At 52.1% G+C, this 12,176-nt stretch overlaps 1 protein-coding gene across 1 annotated transcript in view; it reads right to left on the bottom strand.

Annotated features, from left to right (window-relative positions):
- The window catches only part of LOC311530789 (uncharacterized protein), a 40,025-nt gene that overhangs the window by 5,814 nt on the left and 22,035 nt on the right, over positions 1-12,176 (bottom strand). Inside the window, exon 3 of the mRNA XM_084647692.1 lies at positions 173-286. Coding sequence (XP_084503818.1) covers positions 173-286 — 114 coding nt within the window. The remainder of the gene's footprint in view (positions 1-172; positions 287-12,176) is intronic.

The raw sequence follows: 12,176 nt of genomic DNA, 5'->3' as shown, positions 1-12,176 counted from the left end.
GTGGGAAGCTGTGACTTGATATTTGCCTTCATGATACGAAACCTGTAACTGTAGCCCTCACCTGGGTGAGAAGGGGCAGAACTGCGGGCTCTCGCTCACAGCACATTTTGGGAGTCCCAGCTTTTTCCTTCTCTCTCAAGATGGTTCTGTCTCAGGTTTCCTGACTCCTCACCTGTGCGGGTGTCTTTCGGGCTCTCCCTTTCATTACTGTCCTGGAGATCCGGGACCCACGGCTCTTCCCCTTGTTCCAGCCGGGCGATCAGGTCAGGTTTGGGAATGGAGAATCCTGCACAGGGGGTGAAAACAGGCAAGATCAGGGTGCATGGAGCATTGGTAGAGAATCTGTCACAAGGAACATTCCCTGAGTTTTAGCTGACCCTACATGGGACTATGGTAACTCTGACGCTTTCTGAGCAGCAGATATCTGGGGGAGGGGTGTTGTCATGCCCTCACTAGGAGTTCTCAGGGTAGATGAGCTCTGGGGGACTTTCTGGTACACGCAGCTCTGGTGTTAAACTCCTGCCTATTTCCAAACCAGCACATCGGTGCTGGATCTAGCGGTGCTGGGGGAGCTGCCAGACCCCCGGCTTGAAGTGGTTTCCATTCTATCCAGGGTTTACAGTTTGGTTCAATGGCTCTCAGCCCCCCACTGTACAGATTGTCCCAGCACCCCTGAGCCTGCAGCACCGAAAGCCCTCCCCATGGATGGAGCTCGTCCCGAGAGGACTGGTGAACGATGTGTGAAGGAGAAATAACACAGGCAGGGCAATCCCCTGCTTCTGGCCCCTTGAAAGCTGGAGAGATGGGGATGAATTAGCCTGTCCATTAGGTTTCTGCCTCCCCTGTTCCCTTGAAGGGGGCATGGAGAGGAGCGTATCTTTCACAGTGGAGCTGTGGACTCTACCAGGGGTTCTCAACCTTCTTCTCTCTGAGGCCCCCCCGACATGGTATAAAAACGCCACGGCCCACCTCTGCCACACCAACTGTTTGTCTGCCTATAAAAGCCAGCACCAGCATTCGGGGGTAGGGAGCAGGGCAAATACCCGGGGTCCCACGCCCCATGGGGCCCCACAAAGCTAAATTGCTCAGGCTTTAGCTCCATCCCCATGCAATGGGGCTCCCACTTTGTGCCCTGGGCCCCACAAATCTAACTCCGGCCCTGCATGGCGGCCCCCCTGAAACCTGGTCGCGGCCCCACAGGGGCCCCGGTTGGGGAGCACTTCACTTTGAGACCCATTCCTTCCTAATCCAACTGAGCAGAGTCAGACACGCAGACCCTACGGCTTATAATAGCTGAGGACACAGGAATCCCTTACCCAGCGAGGTCACCGTCTCGTAGTTCTCCTGCATGACATCCCTGTAGAGGGCTCTCTGAGCGGGGTCCAGCAGAGCCCCCTGCCCCTGGGTGAAATACACAGCCACCTCCTCGAAGGTCACCAGCATCTGGAACAACAAGAGTCCCCCGCTCAGCACCTGCTGCCCCAGCCACAATCCCACTAGTCATGGGGCAGGAGACCCAGAAAAGCAGAATCCCCCCCCCAGACACACACCCTGCTCAGAGCAGCCAGGAGGCTTCAGGGGGTGGGAGAAGGTGAGAGCTCCTTGTCCCCCCCAGCACACGGAGCGGGGCAGGGTCTTCTCATTTCCCACCCGCCTGCCAGCCACAGGCTGAGACGGGAAGCAGAGCTCCGAGCCGGGGACAGGGACAGGAATCCCGACAGCTTCCCTTCCTACTTCACAGCAGCCTCTGGCCAGTGGGGTCAGGCTCCAGCACTGGGAGTCTGGTCCGTTTTCCCAGCCCTGCCCGGGGGGGTGTTTCCTGCTTCAGAAAAGGGGGAATCCCCCCCCCGCCCCCCAGCCGTGCCAATGGGCCTGTTCTGCAGGCGCGGGCTGGTTCCCCCCGCCCCGCGCACACCGGGGGCTGCGGCAGCTTTCCCGGGCCCGGGGCAGGGAATCGCAGCCGGCTCCGCGGGGAGCAGCCCGGGGCCAAACCCGCCCCCTGCAGCCCGGGGGTGACCCTGGGGGGGGGCGGGTCTCTCTTACCTTCCCTCCGAGCGGGGCCCCCCGGGGCAGGGGCCGGGCCGGGAAGGGGCCCTGGCCGGGCTGGGGGCTCTGCCCTGGGAGAGGCTCCCGGGGAGCAGCGGGCAGGGCCCGGCTGGAGGTTCCCCTCTCCCGGCTGCAGCCCGGGCTCCGGGCTCCCAGCACCAGCCGCCGGGGCGCGGGGATCTCGCCGGGAGCCGGAGTCCCCGCAGCGGCTGCGAGTCACTTCCTGGGCCGGGCCTGAGCCCCGCGATCCTCCCCCCAGAGCCGCCCCCCAGCCGCTCCTGGGTCCTAGCGATCAACCCACCGCGATGCAGCCCCCCTGCCCCGGACCCTGCCCCCTGGGGACCCCACCTCCACTGGGCACGGGCAGCTTCTCCCCACATTAACGGGGCATCGTGCATAGAAGCCACCCTGCTAGTGACTGGACAGAAGGGATCCATCCAGACCCCAGGGAGGGGGGAGAAGGGGCGTTTCTAATGGAAATTGGGGATTGTTCCAGAGGGTCCCCAATATCCTCAAGCACGAGGGGGTGAGAGGTCCTGGTCCTAGAGAGGCTGCCCAGAGCCCTAGCAGCAGGAGACACATTTCCCGGGGACACTGACTCTGTGTGACACCTCACCCTAGACATAGGAATGTCGTTTTTCCAGTGCTTAATTTGTGCCAGGGCTTCCCAGGGGTGGGCCCCAGACAGCACCTCTGGGCTGGGCAGTTCATAGCCCCCTTACCTCTGGGCCTGGCACTTCATAGCCCCGGCACCTCTGGGCTTGCTGCATCAATTATGAATGTAAAAAAAAAAAAAAAAAAATCGCCCTGGGAGTTTCTGCCATAGGACTTGGAAGGACGATGAGAATGTATTTGCATCTCAGGTAAACAGACCCCCTCAAACTAAAGAGGGGGTGTGACCCCATCCATTTCACCAGAGGGCGCAGGAGCTAAACATTTTGCATTTTAGCAGACACCCAGCTCTGGCGGGGGAGAAAGAAGCAGGACCCTGCCCTGAAAACAGAGGGCCTGTCGCCTGGCTCACAGCTCGAAATAGACTTTTGTCTGAAGGTCACCCTCAGAAGAATCCTTTTCAAAGGTTCATTGGATTCTGGAAGAGATCGATCCAGCCACTGTGTTTAAATGGAACTGTTCAGTGACTCTGGGGAAAAGTAACAAACTGTTGCACATTGACTCCTTAAAGGGAGAACACCCTTAACATTCCTCTGACTGTTCCAGGACAGGGCTGGACTTTACAGAACACCCCTTCCTGGGAACCTTCGGGGCTGGGCAGAGTCGGGGCTCTGAAACCTGGAAAGTGGGGAGGATCTCGGACCCCAGGCTCCAGCCCCGGCATCTGCTCTGCTAATTTTATCCCTACAGTCCGAGCCCCTCTCCCCAACCAGATTCAGTTGACCCCCACTCTGAGGCTTGTTGCAATGTCTTCTTTTGCTTGTGTTTTTGTTTCGTTTTATTTTTGCAGTGTAGATAGACATACCCTGAATGAGGCAGGGTCCTGTGTTAATGAGCGCTGCAGTTGTGATCCTGTCATTAAAGATCATATAATAATGCACAGACACAAGGGGGCTGAATTAACAAGGCCCAGACATCCTTGATTCTCGGACCCACCCCCACCACATGAGTTTTGTTATGTGCATTGATATGAAGGTAATGTGTCACATATCACCTCCATATAGGTGCACATAACAAAATTCCTTGATTCTGGCCTTGCCTCAGAGCGCTCGACTTTGCACCATTCAGAACATCCTTTTACTGGAATATTTTGAGGGTAAAGTGGATAGAAATTCCCTCCAATTTTCCTGCTCTACCATAGAATTATTGAATAGGAACATATTACATCCTCCAATCTTGCCCCTTTTCTCTCCCATAATCAAATATTGTGGTACACATTTTCCCTTTTATTCACTTACTCATTTTTACTGCACTCCACTCAGATATTGATCACTTTCTCTCTGTTGAAGAATTACTAATATAATCTCTGCATAAAGATCACTTATTTTTCCTTTAAATACCCACTTGATACAAAACCTTTCTGATTTTTGCTTTTTCCTGTCGACTTAGCCAATTTGTGTAAATCTTCTCAGATTTTTCCTCATTATCAAATGCTGCTATAAATTCTCCTCGACCTTCACAGATTATTTCTCTCTGGAATTACTGAATAATACCAAATTCCCTCAGTTTGGGAGAAAATTGACTGTGCTGAGTCATTCTCACAGCGGGGGGGGGGGGGGTTTGGGGTTTAAACCCGACAAGGATCAACTTTCCCAGCGACATTTGAAAATGGAATCATAGAATCATAGAATATCAGGGTTGGAAGGGACCCCAGAAGGTCATCTAGTCCAACCCCCTGCTCAAAGCAGGACCAATTCCCAGTTAAATCATCCCAGCCAGGGCTTTGTCAAGCCTGACCTTAAAAACCTCTAAGGAAGGAGATTCTACCACCTCCCTAGGTTACGCATTCCAGTGTTTCACCACCCTCTTAGTGAAAAAGTTTTTCCTAATATCCAATCTAAACCTCCCCCACTGCAACTTGATGGAGATGTTTCCTCCCTGTTCGAGGAGCTGTGGTGTTGAAATGGGGATGTCTCATTCCCAGCGGTGGGTAAGACGTTAACAAATCCCTCGTTTGTCGCTCCAGCATTAAACAGAGAAGTGGGGTTTGGCTGCAGTTAGCACGGCATCCTCTCATGGTAAAAACAAGCTGGATAGAATCTGTTGCCATAGGGGGGAAATCCCTGCTTCACAGTCTTTTAGGTGCCTTAAGGATGGTACTAACTGTGCTTTTGAGGGGAAAAGAGAATAAATGAGGTGAGACAGGTTGGAGCTGTGGCTGGAGTCCAATCCTGCTCCCTATGAGACAAAAGAAAACAACGACCCACAAAAGGGGAGAGAAAAGCTCAGCAAAGAGAAATCGCAGCCTCTGGTGCCGGGGCTCAGCCTCCCTTGCAGCCTCACTGCAGGAGAAAGCTGGGCACAGCCTGCCGGCTGATCAGCCCCTCTGAGACGTGGCAAACTTCTCTCCGCATTGGGCTGGCTAAGGCATTGCTTGGAGCTGCCTCTCTGGTCACAGGCTACCGGCACTGGTGCAAAATGTGGCGCTGACTTGGGGGGCTGAGCCGGACGTGCGGGAGAGAGAAGGCAAAAGGAGAGGGAGAGAGCAGAAGAAATGGGGGCGGGGGGGATGATGCATGTGAGATTTCAGCGATAACATTCCCTCCCATCTCCACAATCTTTCAGCCCCTAGCCCCAGTGATTGCAATGGGACTGGGGTAGAATTAGGCAGGTGGTGAGCTAAGTTCCCTATAAGCAGCCTATTTAGCGCCGCGCAGAGAACCCACCTGGGGACCTGCCGCGGCCGGGAGATGGGCGCCCCTTCTCTGGCCCCAACCAAGACCAGCCCCCAATATGCCATGGCCAGGGCCACCGCCCAGCCCCAAGTATGCCGTGGACCGGACCTGCTGCATCTGGGGTGCACCTACTCCGGCCCGGCCCCGCCCCAGCCGCAGTGGCCTGGCCCGGCCCCAAACCTGAACCCGGGCTACAGGGCCTGGCCACGAACCTGGGCATCCCGGTTGGCACCCAGCCAAGGATGGGGCAGCACAGTGCGGCCCGGAGCCAGCCATGGTCAGGGTGGTCCGGCCCGAACCCAGGCGGACCAGCCCCAAGCCAGGTGCAGCCCGGCCCGAACCCAGCCCCGGTGGCCTGGCCCAGCCCCGAACCCGGGCAGCCCAACCTGGACCCAGCCGCAGCAGCGTGGCCCAGCCAAGCCCAAACCCGGGTGGCCCAGCCTGGAGCCAGCCGTGGCTGGACGGCGCGGCCTGAATCCAGTTGCAGCCAGGGCAGCCCAGCCGAGACCCAGGCGTGGCCTGGCCCAGCCCTGTCATGGGGCACCTCTCCCTGAACCTAGCCCCGGCCTGAACCTGCGGGGACTGAGCTAGGGGAGCCTATCCTGCAGCCACAATGGGGAGAGGTGCCTCTCCCCCCCAGCCCAGGTACTGCTGTGGGGAGACAGAGCTGGGGGGGAGTCCTCTGTCCCTGACGTAGCCCCGGAGCACTCTCCTGCATCTCAGACAACTCATTCCTGGCCCCACCTCAGAGCCTGCACCCCAGCTGGAGCCCTGCACCCCAACCCTTTGCCTCAGCCCTGAGCCCCCTCCCATACTCTGAATCCCTTGGACCCACCCCCACCACGTGAGTTTTGTTATGTGCACTGATATGAAGGTAATGTGTCACATATCACCTCCATATAGGTGCACATAACAAAATTCATTCTGCACATGGGTGGGAAAAATTAGAGGAAACACTGGTGGTAAGGCTGAGAGAACAGGGGCTTTGGGAAACCCAGCTCAGTGATCACAATCACTTTAGCACAATGCATGAGTGTGTCTCCTGCAAATAGACCTAGAGGCCAATGGTCTGATTCTCTTCTCACAACAACCTCACACTGGTGTAGATAGGTCACATGGCCCCAGTGGGATTACTCCTGATTAGTACCAGGGGGAGGGAGAGGAGGATGAGCCCGGGAGCCCAATCAGACTGTTCCTGATTTGTACTGGGGTCAGGGAGGGAGGCACAATTTTTCAGTGAGTTTTCTCTCTTCGGGAAGTTTGAGGAGCTTGTGACAGGGCAGGGATGAAGTTGGCTGGGTGACATTTCCATCCCAGATCACGTCTGCATCACCTTTACCTTTCACCTTACCTCTGCAGTTGGCAGCCATTTCATGCAAAGCAAAGGAGACTGGGAGTGGGAGAAACTAAATTCTACTTTATTGTTCCAAAGGTCAAGCAAAAGGCCGATTCCTTTCCCCAGCTCCAGCCCAGCCCAGTCCACCCCACGGCTCCACCCAACTCCCCCAAGTGCCAGCAAGAGAGCAACAGCTACACATTGGGAGAAACGTGCGGAGAAGCCGCGAGAGGCGCTGGGAGCCCGTCACAGAAGCAAACCCCCCGAGAGCAGGGACTCCAAAGAGCTCAGGTTAGAGGGATGCAGATTGGGGTGAGTGGGTCAGAGACAGTCGCTATCGTCCCCACACAGGACACAGCGGTAGATGGGGGAAGGGGTGACCAGCTTGTTGCCGGCACCCAGTGCCGAGAGGCTGAACAACAGCTTGAGTGGTTCGTTACCCGGTGTGCTACACCCAATAATCACAACGGGGTGGAGAAGCAGAAAAGTTTATTTGAAGCTTCAAATAGGTACAGGGAGATTTGAATCTCAAATCCTGTACACAGAGCAGGAAGTTACACAGACTTTTATACATCCTTTTCCCCAGCATACTTATCCAATAGCAAGCTGCCCCAAGTATCCATATAGCCAGCCAATCTAGTTCCCAGCTAGTTCCCTGGTTCTCTGTATCATTTATTAAACTATACATAAAGCTGCTTTATTCAGCATTGTTCTTCCATATCTCCCCTGTTTGGCCTTGCTTAGTTTCAGGCAGTCTGACTCTGCAGCGTATTGTTGCAGATTCTCAGCATAACTGCTGTGTGTGCCTCCAGGCGGGGGGGGCCAAGGACACTTGGGCCTAGCACGCAGAGCTGCTGCGAGTGCCTCCAGGCGGGAGGGGGGCGGGGGCAAGGACACCTGGGCCTAGTGCGAGGGGGCTTCATCGACACTCGTGGTCTTCCATACCCTCGAGTTACCTAGTGGCCATGCCCAGTGTCCCCAACAAGCTGGGCTGTCAGACTCCTCATCTCCTTCTGGCCTCCACAATAGGGATCTGCCTGACTTCAAAGCTGCCCAGTGACATCCCTGGCCTCCTTCTCATCTCAACCCAGCCTTGTCCTCTCAGCAATCAGGAGACACTGCCCCCTCCACACAACATTCCTCTTGAGCGGGATTCACAGCATTTTACAATTCAAGCACCACTTGACCAGACACTTGCAGGAGAATCCCTGTCTCTCTCAGGCTCTGATGCAGCGAGTTCACAGTTCTCAGCCTCAGCTGCCTGGCTCTCAGCACCAAATCCAGCAGTTTCCCAGTTCTGAACTCTGGGGTACAGATGTGGGGACCCGCATGGAAGCCCCCCTAAACTTATTTCTACCAGCTTAGGTTAAAAACTTCCCCAAGGCACAAATCCTTTGTCTCTGGGTGGTATGCTGCCACCACCAAGTGATTTAAACAAAGAATCAAGGAAAGGACCACTTGGGGTTCCTATTCCCACAAAATATCCCCCCAAGCCCTACACCCCCTTTCCTGGGGAGGCTTGAGAATAATACCCTAACCAATTGGTTACAAAGTGAGCACAGACCGAAACCCCTGGGTCTGTAGGACACTGAAAATCAATCAGGTTCTGAAAAGAAGAATTTTATTGAAAGAAAAGGTAAAAGAATCACCTCTGTAAAATCAGGATGGAAGATAACTTTACAGGGGAACAAAAGATTCACAAACACAGAGGAACTCCCTCTCGGCTTAGTTTCAAAGTTACAAAAAACAGGAATAAATCTCCCTCTAGCAAAGGGAAAATTCACAAGCTAAAACAAAACATATTCTAACACACCTTGCCTGGCTTTACTTACTATTTTTGTAATATTAGAGACTGGTTCAGGATTGGTTGGAGGAGATGGATTTCTACCTGGCCTCTCTCAGTCCCAGCAGAGAGCACAAACAAAGAGCACAAAAAAAGGCCTTCCCCCACAAGATTTGAAAGTACCTTCTTTCCCCATTGGTCCTTTTGGTCTGGTGCCAACCAGGTTATTTGAGCTTCTTAACCCCTTACAGGTACGGAGGAATTCTAGGCTACCCTTAGCTGTATGGTTATGACAGGCTCTGATGCAGCGAGTTCACAGTTCTCAGCCTCAACTGCCTGGCTCTCAGGTGCAAACCCAGCAGATTCCCAGCTCTGTTTCCCCCTCCCCACCCCACCATCTCCCACCCTCTACCCCTCCTAGCTATGCCCCACATCACTGCAGCGATCAGGCAGTAACTTCCTTCCCCATTTCAGTGTCTGCCTCTGGGAGAGTGAATCTAGCTTGCACCCTCAGTGTTTGCGCTGAGGGATATTGATAATTGTCATTGTTTGGAGGAAAAAAATCAGTTGACAAGGGGTAGAAAAAGATACAAATTTAATTGAAATGGAGTGTTCTTGCAAATCAACATTTGTTTCATGAAGCCGTCTGTTAAGATACAGATATTCAGGCCTGTCTGTAAAGGCCTATATGCTAAGAATTTAGGTGTATTCTTATCACTTAGCTAGTTCTAGAGGTATAAAAGAAAGAATCAAAATCACTGTCTGCCAGTGTAAGGGCCTTCTCTTGCGGGGACACTCTGAGGCCCTGCGCTTAGGCTAAGGCCTTTGGCTAATCAGCAGAGGCAGCCATAAGCTGGGAAGAGACCAGTCACCTCCTCACATTCCAACCTAGTCACATTGAAAGAAGGTGCTATTGGGCTGTTAGGAATACACTCCTCTCCTGATAATGCCTATCACTGCCAGAGAAAGGGAAGAGCCTAGAGGACGTAAAAGGAAACTTAGTTTGATAGCATCCTGTCTGGCAAGAACTCACTTATCAATAGCTGGGATGGGAAATCCTCATTTCTGTGTTTGTTCTATCACTGTAGTCCCCATTTTCCTATTGTTTGTCTGTATAATCTCTGTCTGGTTCTGTGATTGTTTCTGTCTGTATAATTAATTTTGCTGGGTGTAAACTAATTAAGGTGGTGGGATATAATTGGTTAAATAATCATGTTACAATATGTTAGGATTGGTTAGGAAAATGATTGGTTAAGGTATAGCTAAGCAGAACTCAAGTTTTACTATGTAGTCTGCAGTCAATCAGGGAGTGAGTGTGTGGGTGGGGGAAATGGGAACAGGGAATGGGGGTGGGGAAATTGGAATCATGTTTGGCTAAGGGCAGGAATGGGAACAGGGACACAGGTGTAAGGCTCTGTGGTGTCAGAGCTGGGAAGGGGGACACTGAGGAAGGAAACTCGAATCATGCTTGCTGGAAGTTCACCCCTATAAACATCGAATTGTTTGCACTTTTGGACTTCGGGTATTGATGTTCTCTGTTCATGCGAGAAGGACCAGGGAAGTAAGTGGGTGAAGAAATAAGCCGCCTAACACCGTCAATAAATCTGAACTACGTCCTGGCAGACTAATCTAACATCCAAGTACGTGACCAAACAGCCTTCGGGAACAGAGAAAAAGCCACAATACAGGGTGGGCGATAAAACATTTTCACGTTCATAATGTGAAATCCTAGAGAATCTGAAGACTCAAAATCCAGAAAATAAGTGTACCCATTTTCTTCTAAAGGGGCTAGACCTGCTTTACTTCTCATCTCGTTATTTCATCCTGTTACTTACAAAAGTTTTAGCATCATCATAATAAATCAAAAACTCACAAACCAGCTTCTCATCTACAAATGATCTGGACTAGCCTAGACAAAAATTGAAAGCAATTTTACCAAGAGATGCAAGCAGGGCTATAAGATCAGAAAGGTCAAAATGTGCCTTCAGATTAATTTTTATTCCCTTCCTGGTTTGTGACACTTCCTTCTCCAGCCCTCAGGGCTCTGACTTGGGATCACGGACATCAAACCTGTGATTCCTAAGTATGGAGAACCAGGGATGCGGCGGAAAGTGACACCTTGGGAGGTGCAGGGGTAGAACGGGGACAGGATAAAACTCTCCATTGCTGGGACAGAAGCTGCTGTGTTGAGTGTGAAGGGTGACGGTGCTGGGGGAAAGAGGGAATCCCTCGGGTTCACCCCATCGCCCTGAAATAGCACAGAAGCTAAAACACCACATTTTACTGTCCCTGCTCCCACTTTTTTAGCATTTGTTTAATTCTGGCCCATAAGGGAGAAAATGTACAAACACTGAATGCTTTTCAGCACGGCCCAGGGTAATGTGATACTATCTGGAAATGAGACAATCCGGCCCCAGAGAGAGAACTCAGGGACTAACGATCACTCTGCTAACGGAGGGGATCAGAATAGATAAGATGCTCAGGGGGAGTTTGTCACGCTCTCTGGAGTGGTTCACAGCTATGAGTGCCAACCTACAGGCAGTCTGGCAGAAAAACGGGTAGATACCCCAAGCTGGTGATGTGTTCTGTAATTAGATTTCACCAAACTAGTGACAAATGTGAACTCCTGGATCACTATCCCAGTCTTACCCTAGACTCATGGACAGTCCCCTCAGACTCTCCAGTCTGTCTTGCCACCTAAACAAACTGGACTTTGTGATAAAAGATCACTTAAACAAAAATCACATCATATTACGTTGCTCCCAGTCCTGATCCTCACACACAACACCCACTTTCTTCAAATTAGCTCTTTTCTGTTCAAGTTCTTCATTTGTATTCCATGAGGCTCCTTCCTCATTTGATGGGTTATTTAGTTACAGGGGTATACACTATGGAAATGTTCGCTACTACATTATAACAAGATATAGTTAAGTGAAAACAATGCAAGTAATGTCCCATTAGTTGTCATGAAGTTTAAACACCAAATACCCTCTTATACATTTCACAATCACTTTGATCTATCCTAATACACAAGTGAATTGGTCTAGGGCTCTGGCATGTGCTGGCAGCTGTTCTCCCAGCGTCAGACAGTTTACACCAGGAAATCTGGTGGAGGGTCACACAGATGCACTGGCTAATCCCAACAAGACCACTGTGACCAGCCCTAGTCAGGGCACTAAGAGAATTTCCCCCATGTATGGAGGAGTCTCTGGTGTGCAGTATGGAGTTAGTGCCATGTCGAACATTTTCCACATTGAAAAAATCTCAGAGGTTTCTTCCATGCGTGGATTTGCTGATGCCTGATACTCTGGGAGCACCAAATGAAGCTTCCCGCACATTCAAGGTCTCTCTGTTGTGCGGGTCACGGATGTGTGAGCTCGGATTGAGTCTTTTCCTGCAGTCAAGCTATTCCTAGGGTCTCTCACACCTGGGTGGATTCTCTGATGTTTAATGAGGTGCGATCGCTGAATGAAACGTTTTCCCACAGGCAAGGCATTTGTGAAGTTGTTACCAGTGTCCTGAGGGGCACACTGAGATTCCTCAGTTAGGGCAAACTGCAAAGAATGGGGCAGACAATCCTCAAAATTGGTGGATATTCCAATATTTCAATTCACCAAGCCAGCAACAAAACAGCTTCTACAATACATTACTGGCTACACAGAGG

The sequence above is a fragment of the Lepidochelys olivacea genome (assembly GCF_965140295.1).
Source record: "Lepidochelys olivacea isolate rLepOli2 genome assembly, chromosome: 14".
NCBI lineage: Eukaryota > Metazoa > Chordata > Testudines > Cheloniidae > Lepidochelys > Lepidochelys olivacea.
This window is presented reverse-complemented; position numbering and strand designations above follow the sequence as displayed.